General features: G+C 49.0%; 1 protein-coding gene across 2 annotated transcripts in view; it reads right to left on the reverse strand.

Annotated features, from left to right (window-relative positions):
* The window catches only part of LOC119974762 (ALK tyrosine kinase receptor-like), a 1,320,646-nt gene that overhangs the window by 330,553 nt on the left and 975,777 nt on the right, over window positions 1–14,316 (reverse strand). For both annotated transcript variants that reach the window (XM_038813974.1, XM_038813983.1), the window contains one exon: window positions 11,545–11,679. In XM_038813974.1, the coding sequence (XP_038669902.1) occupies window positions 11,545–11,679 (135 nt within the window). The remainder of the gene's footprint in view (window positions 1–11,544; window positions 11,680–14,316) is intronic.

The following is a 14,316-nucleotide window of genomic DNA, read 5'->3' on the forward strand; positions in this document are numbered from 1 at the left end:
GAATTCAGCCCTGGATATGCTCGCCTTGGACTGAGTGCAACACAGATTCATCAAAATTATACCAGAGATAATCTAAATTATGAGGACAGGGCTTGTAGTCCCTTGAATATAGAACATTACGGGGAAATCTAATTGTGGTGCTTAAATGACTAAAGGATTTGATAAGGTAGATAGAGACCAACTATTTTCTCTAACGAGGTAGTCCACAATAAATGGGCAAAACCTTAAGATTCAAGCAAGACAGAAGCCATTCTTTACACAAAGGATCATTTGGAAATTTGCAATTCCCTTCCCAAAAGGCTCGATCAATTGAAGATTTTTTACCTGAGATTAATAAGTGTTTGTCAGGCAAGGCTATTGACGGTTATGGAACCAAGGCAGATAAATGGAGTAAAGTTGCAGATCAGCCATGACCTAATTAAATGGTAGAACAGTTCTGAGCGGCTGAAGTACCTATTCCTGCGGAGAATCTGGGATCTTGGTGAACGATGCAACAAACAGTGTACCTCATTGACTAAAAAGGTTTAGGATAAAGAGAGAAATAAAGAGAATGAGACAGAAAGAAGTAAGGTGAATTAGTGTCAAACGAGGATATAGAATATAAAGGAAAGATTTGATTAAGAGAGTTAGGGACGCAGCAGTGCTGTACAAATTCAGAGCAATTACCCGCTCCTGTGTGTATACAGCCCCAACTACTTTGAGAGCTGGGAGCAATGAGCCAGAAACTGCAACGCAACATTTTGAAATACTGCCAACTACCAAAAGCTAAGTGATTTAGTGAGCTACAGAGGTAAAGCATAGCGTCGGAATATTCTCCACAGGCACTGAAGGGAGCAAGATTGCAAGCCGCTGGTTCTTTAGGTTACTTTGAAGGTCTTGGAAGTACAGCAGACAAAACAATCCTGTTCTCAGTTTGCAAAGTTTGTTAGAACTAACTCCTTATCTTTAAAATCCTTGAAAGTTTTGGTGGAATTGAGAAAGCCATTTGTGGCAAACATATCCCAAGTATCGGAATTGCAAGCAGTTGGAAATTATAGCAGTGCATTTATTAGAGGGATTGAAGCGGCAGATCTGACAAGAGATGGGAAATGAACGCTAAATGTTTTTGTGCCTAAAAGGCACTCAGGACTGTAATGTATACAGCACCATGTGGTTCATTAAAGTTCCAGAAGAACAGATACAATGCAGGCATTTGATGGGCAGTGTACTGCTAAGTGTTTTACCTGAGGTAGGAGAGCAATTTGGGGCCTCACGGTAGCATGGTGGTTAGCATCAATGCTTCACAGCTCCAGGGTCCCAGGTTCGATTCCCGGCTGGGTCACTGTCTGTGTGGAGTCTGCACGTCCTCCCCGTGTGTGCGTGGGTTTCCTCCGGGTGCTCCGGTTTCCTCCCACAGTCCAAAGATGTGCGGGTTAGGTGGATTGGCCATGCTAAATTGCCCGTAGTGTAAGGTTAATGGGGGGATTGTTGGGTTACGGGTATACGGGTTACGTGGGTTTAAGTAGGGTGATCATGGCTCGGCACAACATCGAGGGCCGAAGGGCCTGTTCTGTGCTGTACTGTTCTATGTTCTATGTTCTATAAAGTATGTCACTGAAATGAACATTTTCTACCTGCAGTTTGAAGGAACTCCAGGAATCTTTAAATGACAGGACAGACAAAATTAAAGGCTCAACATTGAGGGAAAGGCTCTTTAGATAGCTTTAGATTTAGATCGATCAAAATGTCTGCATGTGTGCGGCGATATGGAGGAAAGAACCCAGTCACTGTTTATGCTGTTAAAAAGGCGAAAGTGAAACTGCGAAGGATAAAATACTGCAGCAGCCTGCGCAAGTACAGAATTGTAAGTCCAACAAATATCATGTTCACATGCCCTTAAGGGTCACAAAATGATTCAGAGAGGAGAAATGGATATAAAGCAATTGTCGGAAAGCAATGACAGCGCCAAAGCTTGATTGTCGAGAGAGATGTTTTGAAGAAACTTTCAAATCTGGGAGAGAGTAGTGAAAAGGTGAAGGGGCCTAGCGAGAAGCAGTGGTGGTGTGGCGGGGGTAGAGTTCACACTAGGCCATGACTTAACAAGTGAGGAACACAAGTTGGGCCAAAGGGTGAGAGGAATCAGCAGAGATGTATGCCAAGGCTCTGGAAAGATGTGAATATTCAAGGTTGCGAATTTGATGCTTTGGTGTCAAGCAGCTAATGGATGCCTGGGGGCGTTGTAGTCAATGGGCAAGTGCGACTCCAGTGTTCCCACAATAATCAGAAGAATGCCAAAATTCACACCTTGGCACAATAGACAATGAACAAGGCCTGGTATGTAACATTACTGCTGAACACAGAGCAGATGAATAGTGCTCGTAGAGGCCACCAACCTGACAAGATGATGCCATGAGGTTTATTCACAGTGGGCCAGTTAGATCACAGCGCCACACATTGTAAATACATTGAAGCAGTTGTGAAACTTGAGAAAGAATCACCTTGAAAAGAAACAGTGGACTGTAATAATGCACAACAAGACTTCTTAATTCTTTCAATAACCCACAGGTGACACATTATGGTTAGTATGGATTTATTCATGAAGTCATCATTACTGAAAGATTTTATCCGGTAAAACATGAGAGGGAAGAACTAGCAAATTTGCATTTTAATTTTGGGACCTGCCTGTTCAACAGCCTGCAGAGCTAATATCTGCTTGTGCATTGGCCGCTTCAACTGAAAACTCTTTTCTTCCACTAGTTCTATTAATGATGTGAAATTACAGTGTGTTCGCCTTACTCTCTGCCACGGGCAAGGTCATTCAGAGAATACTGCTCAACCACCTCCTCCCAGTGGCTGAACAGCTCCTCCCAGAGCCTCAGTGCAACTTCCGCCCATCAAGAGGCTCAATGGACATGATCTTCAACATGTGACAAATCCAGTAAAAGTGCAGGGAGCAGCGTCAACCTCTGTTCGTGGCCTTCTTTGACCTCACAAAGGTCTTTGACTGTCAAACGTGAGGGATTGTGGAGCATCCTCCTCAAATTCGGCTGCCCGCAGAAATTGGTCACCATTCTCTGCCTGCTCCACGATGACATGCAAGCCGTAATCCTCACCAACAGAACCACTGACCCAACATGTGTGCAAACAGAGGTCAAACAAGGCTGCGTCATCGCACCAACGCTCTTCTCCATCTTCCTTGCAGCAACAATGCATCCAGTCACTCTGAATCTCGTCGTTGGTGTGGAGCTAACCTACCAGACAATTGGGAAACTGTTCAACCTCCGATGCCTCCAGGCCAGAACCAAGACCATCCCAATCTCTGTCATTAAGCTGCAGTAAGCAGATGATGCCTGTGTGTGCGCACATGCAGAGGCGGAGCTACAAACCCTTGTAGTGCATTCAGTGATGCATATGAGAGAATGGGCCGCAAGCTAAACATCCGGAAAACAAAGGTTCTCTACCAGCCCGCTCCTGCCACACAAAACTGCCCCCCTACCATCAAGATCACTGGTGAGCACTTGGACAGCGTGGATCATTCCCCATAACTCGGGAGCCTCCTCTCACTGTGGACAGACATCGTCAACAACATCAACTCCAAAGTGCCAGTGCAGTCTTTGGACACCTGAGGAACAGCGGGCGCGATTCTCCGCAAATGCAGAGAGTCGTAAAGGCTGCCGTGAAACTGGCCGTGTTTCACGGCAGCCTCCGCGCCCCCTCCCGGGACCCGATTCTCCCCCCCGTTCGGTGCCATGGTTGTCCGGGACGGCACTTTGCGGCCGTTTTCACGAACGGTGAGAGCAGGTGTGTTTGCCTTCGTGAAAACGGCCGTAAAGGCCTGGGAACTCGGCCCATCGGCCAGGGGAGAATCGCTGTTCGCCGTAAAAAACGGCGAGCAGCGATTCGTGTCGTGGGGCGGCCATGGGGGGGGGGGGGGGGGGGAGACTAGCGGGAGGTCGGGAAAAATGTCGGGAAGGCCCTCCCGCTATTCTCCGATCCGTCATGGGCAGCGGAGAATCGCGCCCAGCATATTTGAAGCCCGAAATCTCAAACCCAACACCAAGCTCCTTGTCTACAGAGCAGCCATGGTCACCACCCTCCTGTATTCATCAGAAACATGGACAATGTACAGCAGTCAACTCAAATCCTTGGAGAGTTAGCACCAATGATGCCTCCGCAAAATCTTAAAAATCCACTGGCAGGATAGGTGCACCAACGTGCGCGTCCTCTCCCGGGCCAATATCCCCAGTATTGAGGCACTGGTCACGCTCAGCCAGCTGCGATGGGCGGGTCATATTGTCCGCATGCTTGGCACAAGACTCCCAAAACAAGTGCTGTACTCCAAGCTCTGCAGTGGCAGGCGATCACTAGGAGGGTAGAGGAAACGCTACAAGGACACTCTGAAAGCCTCCCTCAATAAATTCAACATCAAAAGGTGGGAATCGCTTGCCTTAGAATGCACAAGCTGGAGAAAAAGCATCCACGAAGGTGCCAATCACCTTGAGCATCATGAGATGGAGCACTCGGAGGCCAAGCGTAACAGCGGAAGGACAGCACAGAATCGAGGGCATCCCACCTACCTCATCAAACACCACCTGCCAAACCTGTGGCAGAGTCTGCCGATCCAGGATTGGACTTTTCAGCCACCTCCCCGGAGCGGAAGCAAGTCATCTGCGAGGCTGAGGGACTGCCCAAGAAGAGAAGATTAATGCTGCTGCAAGACTGAACAAAAAGAGGATGGTTATCACCCGCCATCTCTTAGGGCACTGTCCCAGGGCAGCACGGTCATTATCTCATTTTGTCAGGACTAATCTGCAACAGTACGAGGTGGATTCTGATAATAGGCAGCACTGGGAGTGTAAACCTGGGTCAGTTTCTATCATTAACATAGAAAGGTTTTAAGACACTTTACAGAAGAGAAACTGAGTAGATAACTAAAGGGAATGGATACCAAAGTTGAGATTTTCTCTTTTAATTGGCATAAAGACAGATTGGGCAAAGTTTTCCATGCCACCCCCCACCCCCCCCACCCAACCACGGGCGGGATTCTCCAATCCCCCGCTGGGTCGGAGAATCCCCAGGGGGCGGCGCAAATTCCGCCCCGCCGCCCTAATGCTGGCTGCCGAATTCTCCGGTGCCATGTTTCGGGCGGGGACGGGGTTCATGCCCTGCCTATCGGGGGCCGTTGGCAGTGGCCCCCCCGGCAATTCCCCGGGCCCCCCCCGATGGGGCGAGCGGCCGTCCGCTTTTGGCCAGTCCCGCCGGCGTGGGTCACGTATGGTCCCACATGGTGGGACCTGGCAGGTAAGTCGGCTGGGGCGGTCCTCGAGGGTGCGCAGGGGGATCTGACCCCGGGGGGGTGGGGGGGGGGGGGGGCACAGTGGCCTGGCCCGCGACCGGAACCCACCGATCTGCAGACTGGCCTGTACCGTGGTGGCACTCCTTCCTTCCGCACCAGCCCCTCTGGGGCTCCGCCATGGCCGCGCGGAGAAGAGAAACCCCCCTGTGCTTGCGTCAAAACACGCCGGCGGTTCCACGCATGCGCAAGATCACGCCGGCCCTTTGGCGCATGCGCGAACTAGCGCTATCCCTTCGGCGCTGGCTGGAGCAGCACCAACCCCTCTGCTGTCCACTTAGCCCCCGAGACAGGTAAGAATTCCTCACTTTTGGGGCCTGTTGACGCCGGAGTTGTTGGCACCGGTTTTCCCGCTGGCGTGGGGACTTAGCCCCCGGAAAGGAGAATCCCGGCCCACATGTTTCACAGTGGTGGAGGTGGCATACCATTGACCAGTGGCAGGAACCACTGGTCCCGCTGTTGTCAAGGGGGTTTCCCGTTGAATCTACCGGGTTTGTGACCAGAGGATCCCACCGGTGTGAACGGCCGGAAAATTCTGGCCAATGGGGAATATTACCCAGGTACATCCTGTCCACAAAAAGCAGGATCAATAAAAACCCGTCCGATTACCAACACATCAGTCCACTCTTGATCAGCAGCCAGGTGATGGGGGAGTGCTCTCGGCAGTGCTAGCAAGCAGCACTTACTCAGCAATAATCTGTTCACTGATGCTCAGTTTGGTTTCCGCCAGAATCGCTCAGCTCTTGCCCTCACTGTAGCCTTGGTTCAAACATGAAGAGTTGAATTCAAGTGGGGAGGCGAGAGCGCCTGCCTGAGACATCATCTCAGCACTTGACCAACTGTGGTATCAATAAGCCTGAGCAGAATGCAAGTCATTGGGTATCAGAGGGATAACTCTGCTCTTTGGAGTCATACCCAGCACAAAACAAGATGGTTGTAATTGGTGGAGGCCAATCATCTCTGTTCCCAAACATTGTGCCGGGAATTCCTCAGGGTATTGTCCTAGGCCCAACCATCTTCAGCTGCTTCACAAACAACCTTCCCTCATTATGAGGTCAGAAGTGGGAATGTTCGCTCATGATTGTCCAATGTTTAGTACAATTTGCAATTCCTCAGATACTGAAGCAGTCCATGTTCATAGGCAGTAATTCCTGGACAACACTCAGACTTGGGCTGATGAGTGGCAAGTAACATTCATGCCATAAAAGTGGCAAGCAATTACCATCTCCAACAATCAGACGTGATGTGTTTAATGGCCTCCTTCTGCATGGTAGGGATTCTATCATTCTATGATTCTAGCTCTGTAGTACCCTCTCTAAACCTCTTCATCTCTCCTTCTGACCTTCTACTTTGTTAATCTGTAAAACCTACCATTTTGACAAAGATTTGGGTCACTGGTCTGAAAATCCCCTTCTTTGGCTCAATGTCAATTTCTTTCTGATGATGCCCCCTATGTCCCTGGGGGAGCTCTTTGAGGAGGGTGTTTTCCCTTGTGCTTGGGGTGGTTCTCCAGATGGCTGTGTTTGAGCGGGGGGAGGGTTATTTGTTTTTATACCGGAGATTGGGCACCTTCCAATCTCTGGAGAGCCAACATTGCGGGCTCTAAAAACCAGCATAATGGCGTGGGAGATGCCTCCAGGATTTCTTATTCTCAGTGTGGACAATATGGTGAGAAAAGCAGGCGTGAGCTGCACGCCACCTTTCGTGCCTTGTCCAGCACCTAGATAGAAAAACGGAAAATTCCGCCCAGAATGTTCCTAAAGAGTAGATTCAGCAAGTGCGCAAGATGGACTTTTGTCAAGCAGCTGGTGCAGGCGTATCTGATATTGCTTTAATCTGAATGAACGTTATTGTGATTTTCTCAAACAATAGAAAAGCTAGACAACTTGTTAATTAAATTAGTAAATATTTGGGGTTGCTGGAATATTTACTGCATCCTTGAAGCAGAATGTTTGAAATAAACTATTGCTAAATTATTTCTGTAACAAAAAAGGCTTCTCACAATATGGTTGTGTATATCGTGGTGAAACACTAGGGGGAGTACTTTCTGCACATAGCATCCCTACAGTGCAGCAGGAGGCCATTCGGCCCATCGAGTCTGCACCATCCCTCCATCCAGGAGCACTCCATCCAGGCCTACTGCCCAGCCCTCTGCCCATAATAACGTAACCTAACCTGCACATCTTTGGGCTGTGGGGGGAAACCGGAGCACCCGAAGGAAACCCACTCAGACACGGGGCGAATGCACAAACACCAGACAGCACCAGATTTTCACTGCCAGGTGCCAGGGCGCTGCCATGCCATGTCCCCGACCACCCAGGGGCTACAATGGCCTCCGAGTCTTCCCACGTGGTGATCACGTGTGGTCTCTGTTTGAGGATTTGCGCCAGCTTCACATTGCACCAGCTTCACATTGCACCAGCAGGTGGGAGAATTGCAGGAGCTAGGAGAATTCAGCTTAAAACTGATCCCAAATATTTAATTGATAATTCAATGATGTTAATCTAGTTCATGCCCAGCGAGCGATTGAACCAGAGTCTGTCAGCTGGAGTGGACTGGGAGCATCGCACACTGTTTTGCGCCTGGCACCTCCCCCATAATTCTCCCAACATAGCGTGAGTCCTCATAGAGTCCAAAAAACCATTTGACCCAATCTTGACTATGGCGCTCAATGGGTTAGGCCTACATCTGGCCAAGTTACATTGTCCCAGTAAGACTTAAACCCATTCGTGAAAATACACAGGGGCCCCACATCCATGTTCTTTAGGACACTCCTGTCTGACCAGCTATTAGCCCATTATAGTTTCTTATGGCCTCTTTGTCTGTCAATGGGAGGTTACCTGCATATCAATAGCATGGCTCTGTTCTTTTGTATAAACAGGAGTGGGCAATCAGCCAAGATAACAATCAAATGTTCGAGCCTGGAAACCCCAGCAGAGAACCTTTGTTTGAGGGGTTGGGCGGAGCTTAGAGAGAGGGCGAAATAATGCTGTTCTGAACAGTTACACCGGAGAAGGCTTTGGAAATCGACCGAGAGAGGTCATGAAAGTGCCAGAGGAGGGGCAACACGGTGGCGCAGTGGTTAGTACTGCTGCCTCACGGCAGCGAGGTCCCAGGTTCTTTTAATAAAGTTTATTTTATTAAATAACCATGCCCTATTTCTTATATTATCACTGTTGGAATGAATCAATCTTTCTTAGCCACTGTTGAGAGCTGACCAGGTATTCGTAGCACTACCATATTAAAATATTTCTTGCGCAGTCAATTGAGTCCAATTTATTATAAAAATGTTAAATAAAAAAACCATTACCCAATGGGGCTTGAACCATGATGCTGAAGTTAACGATTCCACTAACTATTAACTGAGTTAGTTAGGCTGTGTAGGAACTTGGTCCACATGGCCTTGACAGCTCCATAACTCATCCGAAAGCTTTCAAACGTTGACCCTCCACTGGTCTGAGCAAGAATCCTTTGTATAAAGGACATGGAAACTTTAAATTAGGATTGTTTTCGCTGGAAAGACAGAGGCTGAGGGGAGACCTGATAGAGGTCTACAAAATTATGAGAGGCACAGACAGGGTGGATACTCAGAGGATTTTTCCAAGGGTGGAAGTGTCAATTACAAGGGGGCACAGGTTCAAGGTGAGAGGGGGAAAGTTTAAGGGAGATGTGAGGGGTAAGGTTTTCACACAGAGAGTGGTAGGTGCCTGGAACGTGCTGCCAGAGGATATGGTGGAAGCAGGCACATTAGCAACATTTAAGAGGTGTCTGGATAGGTACATGAATAGGGAGGAAATATGAGGGATACGGAACAAGTAAGGGTTGAAGGCTCTTTTTTAAGTTAGGGCATCATGATCGGCGCAGGCTTGGAGGGCCAAAGGGCCTGTTCCTGTGATGTACTTTTCTTTGTTCTGTGTACAAGGAGCTTTGGAAGCGGCTGGCACGGCGACACAGTGGTTAGCACTGTTGCTTCAGGGTGCTAAGGTCCCAGGTTCGATTCCCGGCTTGGGTCACTGTCTGCGCAGAGTCTGCACGTTCTTCCCATGTCTGGGTGGGTTTCCTCTTGGTGCTCCGGTTTCCACTCACATGTCCCAAAAGATGTGGGGCGGGATTTTGGGAAAACCAGTGGGGCGGGCAACTCTGACGCGAAGGTGTGGCATGAACCACTCCGGCGTCACGACGCCCCGAAGGTGCGGAATCCTCCACACCTTCAGGGGCTGGGCCAGCGCCGGAGTGGTTTGGGCCACGCTGGCCGGCACGGAAGAGGCTTGGCGCCACGCCAACCGGCGCCGAAGGTCCTACGCCGGCCGGCACAAGTTGGCGCATGTGCGGGAGCACCAGCGTGTGCTAGCGTCATCTCAGCGCATGCGTGGGGGTGGGGGGGGCGGTTTCATCTGCGTGTCGGCCATCGCAGACTGTTACAGTTGGGGCAGAACCTGAGCTGCATTTCTGTTCCATGCAATATGTCACTTAAAGACTAAGCTGGTAGTGAACATTGTGAACATAGAACATACAGTGCAGAAGGAGTCCATTCGGCCCATCGAGTCTGCACCGACCAACTTAAGCCCTCACTTCCACCCTATCGCCGGAACCCAATACCCCTTCTAACCTTTTTGGTCACTAAGGGCAATTTAGCATGGCCAATCCGCCTAATCTGCACGTCTTTGGACTGTGGGAGGAAACCGGAGCACCCGGTGAAAACTCGCGCAGACACGGAGAGAACGTGCAGACTCCGCACAGACAGTGACCCAGTCGGGAATCGAACCTGGAACCCTGGCGCTGTGAAGCCACAGTGCTATCCACTTGTGCTACCGTGCTGCCCTTAGGGGGTAGGGGAGTCCTTTGCTTGGCCTGCTATAGCTACAGAAACCTTGAGGGATATCACCTAGGTAGTGCCAACAAAGCAGAGGAACATGTTTGCACAATTTTTGGTCCCACATTACTTTTGCCCAAAACACCCTACAAAGCCTCAATTGTGGAAGTTTCATCCCATGATGAGCACAGGGGGCGAAATTCTCCGCCCCCCACGACGGGTGGGAGAATAGCGGGAGGGCCTTCCCGACATTTTTGCCGCCCTCCCGCTATTCTCCCCCCCCCCCCCCCCCCCCCCCCCGCCGAAGTCCCGACCCGAATCGCTGCCGCCGTTTTTTTTACGGCCGGCAGCGATTCTCAGCTGTTAGATGGGCCGAAGTCCCAGCCCTTTCCGCCATTTTTACACACCTGGTCTTGCCGTTCGTAAAAACGGCGTCACAAACTCGCTTTTTATAACCATGGCACCGATTGGCACGGCCGTACCACGGCCGTGCCAAGGGTGCCATGGGCCCGCGATCAGTGGGCACCGATCGCGGGCAGCGGGCCCGATGCCCGCGCACTACTTGTCCTTCCGCCGCCCCGCAGTATCCATTCGCGGGGCGGCTGAGGGGCAACCCGGCCCGCGCATGCGTGGGTTTCGCGCAAAAACGCGATGACGTCACCCGCGCATGCGCGGGTTGGAGTCTTCCAAACTGCGCATGCGCGGCTGACGTCATATGACGCGTCAGCCGGCGCTAACTCCGGCAAGCGGGCTTAACGATTTTCGTTAAGCCCGTCTTGCCGGAGCCTACGGCGTCGGGCTGCTAGCCCCGACCGGGGACCAGAATCGGTCCCCGGTCGGGAAGGGGCGCGCTGCCGTAAAACCCGCCCGGGTTTTACGGCAGCTTTACGATTTCTCCCGTTTTGGGAGAATCTCGCCCAGGGTTTTAGACTAAGCTCACTATATACAACATTCTCACCATCCTTACCAACAAATACCTCAACACCTTTTTCCATTTAAGTATGTGTTCACACTGCATTCATTTTACCATGGGCAGGATTTTCCGGCCGCACATACCTGGCGACCGGAAATTCCCACCCGAGGTCAATGGATCTTTACTGGACTGCGTCTCGCCCATGGCAATCTTCCGGCGGGCGGGGCAGAAGAATCTAGGCCCATATGTTTGGAGCCAAATCCTGAGAAAATGCTATCACGTGATTATTAATGGTGCTGACCTTGCTGAATCCAAGTACAGTTTCAAAAGATAAACATCTCAAGGTGCAACATAGTCAAAAGATCATGTATGATAATTAAGCGAAAGCTATAAAATGAAAAATAAAATTGGGAATACCTTTGGAAATCCAAATTTCGAAAACAGTTACTCAAAATGCCAGATGAATTATTCTGTGTAGTCTCATACCTGACAGAGCACTGACTTCAGTCCCCTCTTCTACTTTCTTACTGGCTGCTACCACAGTCCTGTTCACAAAGGCTCGTCCTAGCAGGGGTTGACTTGGATGAGCAGAATGAATTTCAGGTGAGCTCTCTACGTTACCTATATGAAAGAAAATAGAATATTTTCCTGGATAAGATTTATGGGTATAACTGGAAATGCAAGTGAATATCGAAAACATCTACCAAATATCATTTATCGGTGATCAAATGTGGATTGTCCACACAATGGCTGTATTATTACTGTAAATCCTTTGGTTTGGATTTAATCACTGATCGATTGATAAGAGTGTAGCAACATTCTGTATCTGTTATGAAATCTTGTCATCTGACAGATAATCCCTCTCTCGAATCCAACCTCGTATCATCTTTTATTTTCTTTCTTGCTGTCTCTATTTTATCGATTATGGTCATTCTTCCTGAGCTCTATGTATTTTTCTGCTTTTTGTATTTTTGCCTTTGCAATATAGCAGAACAAACAAACCCCTATCTAGATTATGCATCATAGCAATTTGCCAAGGTTTCTTCCTCAGCGCCTCCCGAACACGCGACCTCCACTGTTGAGATAGACAAAGGCAACACCACCGTCTGCAAGGTCCCCTCATCGTCACTTGGAATTACAATCGGCATTCCTTCACTGCCACCGGATCATAATCCTGTAACTTCCTACCGAACAGTACCGCAGGTCTGTCTACATCTACATGGGTGGCAAGGTAGCGCAGTGGTTAGCACTGTTGCTTCACAGCGCCAGGGTCCCAGGTTCGATTCCCGGCTTGGGTCACTGTCTGTGCGGAGCCTGAACGTTCTCCCCGTGTCTACGTGGGATTCCTCCGGGCGCTCCGGTTCCCTCCCACAAGTCCTGAAAGATGTGCTTGTTAGGTGAACTGGACGTTCTGAATTCTCCCTCAGTGTAACCGAACAGGCGCCGTAGTGTGGCGATGAGGTGCTTTTCACAATAACTTCATTGCAGTGTTAATGTAACCCTACTTGTGACACTAATAAAGATTATTATTATTTTCTCACGGGCTGCTTGTGCCACTAAGAGGCGGCTCCGCACCACCTCCTCAAGGACAATTAGCAAACAATGCTGGTCTAGCCAGCACTTGCACTTGACCTTAGGTTTTCTCATGAATGAAAAAATATCACCAGCATTGGTTTCTTAGCTTATATCACAAATTGCTAAGAATCAGAAGGCTTACGTCCTTGAATAGATCTGCATACTAATTTTAGAATAGATCTGCATACTAATTTTAGAATAGATCTGCATACTAAAAGCATGATTCATCGGTCCAGTTAATTCCAAACTGGTAAAGTAGGCATTGACAAGCTGGAAAAAAACACTGATCTGACTGAGAACTGATTAAAAGATCATTTCCATCTTCAATTACCAGGTACTGTAACTTCTCTTTTCACACAGATGCATATCAGTCTTTCAGTCAAACAAACATTTTTTGAGGGGATTTTTGTGGAATGATCTTTGCACTTGTCAAGAAGAGGGACACCAGAGTTAGGGAATGGAACATCTTGTACCCATCAAATTTATTCCATTCTGGTGGAATAACAAACATGTCTGACTGACAGAGTTTTTGTGTTTCGTGTTTCAATTAAGCGTTTATTAGTGAGTCAGTTTTCAGTCAGCCTTTATTTTCTGAATGCTAGCTTTATTAATTTCTGGTTGAATTACTGTATTATTCTTCCCACACAATAAATACAAAACTCAGCTAAAGATTACCGCCTCATGTTATTATTCTTTTGCCTTTCCTTTGTCATTCGCACATTCTTTTCTCGAATCGGCAATTGTTAATTTTCACTACCCTTTCAAGTTAATTCTATGTGAAAAGCCTGTTGCATGTCAGTCATAGGTCTCTCCGGTTTTGATGCACTTTCTGTTTCCAGAACTCCTGTCAGCAATGCATCAATGAACTGACCTTCTCGCTATCCTGACCTTAGGTTTGATATTAACGCCGACACATTAATTTCCTCTTTGCTATTGATCATTGAATTTACAGTGCAGAAAGAGGCCATTCGGCCCATCACTTCTGCTCCAGCCCTTGGAAACAACACCCGACTTAAGCCCGCCCCTCCACCCTATCGCCGTAACCCAGCAACCCCACCTAACCATTTTGGACACTGAGGGTAATTTAGCATGGGCAATCCCCACCTAACCTGCACATCTTTGGACTGTGGGAGGAAACCCACGCAGACACGGGGAGAAAGTGCAGACTCCGCACAGACAGTGACCCAAGCAGCGAATCGAACCCGGGACCCTGAAGCTGTGAAGCAACAGTGCTAACTACTGTGCTACCGCGTGCCCACATAATTGATCATAACTGCTAGCCTAGCGAAGTGTCGGAGCAGCCTTGTGTGGAGCACAAATTCGGACATTGACTAGTTCCACAGAGTCGATATGCCTCTGTGACATTCCCACTGCTAGCCACCCATAAGTCAGGCAGCCGTAAATTGACAAGAGTTTCGTCTAGCTCGGCACCAACTCATTTTTGGCTTCAACATGGTTTCTGGGATTTGAAGGCCAGTTACATTTTAAGTGTTTATCTCATTCAAGCAGGCACTTGATTAAAATCCTAATTTGGGGATGAATTGACATTAGCTGGAGTATTATGGCCCGTCCCGCCAACAGCGAACCCGCGACTGCAAGCAAAGGGAAAACCGGAAAGATCCCGCCGTTGGCCAATGGAAGGCCGTCTGCACCACCTCAAGTCAGGCCATGGAGGCTGGGGGA

Source organism: Scyliorhinus canicula, chromosome 1 (assembly GCF_902713615.1).
Source record: "Scyliorhinus canicula chromosome 1, sScyCan1.1, whole genome shotgun sequence".
NCBI classification, from domain to species: Eukaryota; Metazoa; Chordata; class Chondrichthyes; order Carcharhiniformes; family Scyliorhinidae; genus Scyliorhinus; species Scyliorhinus canicula.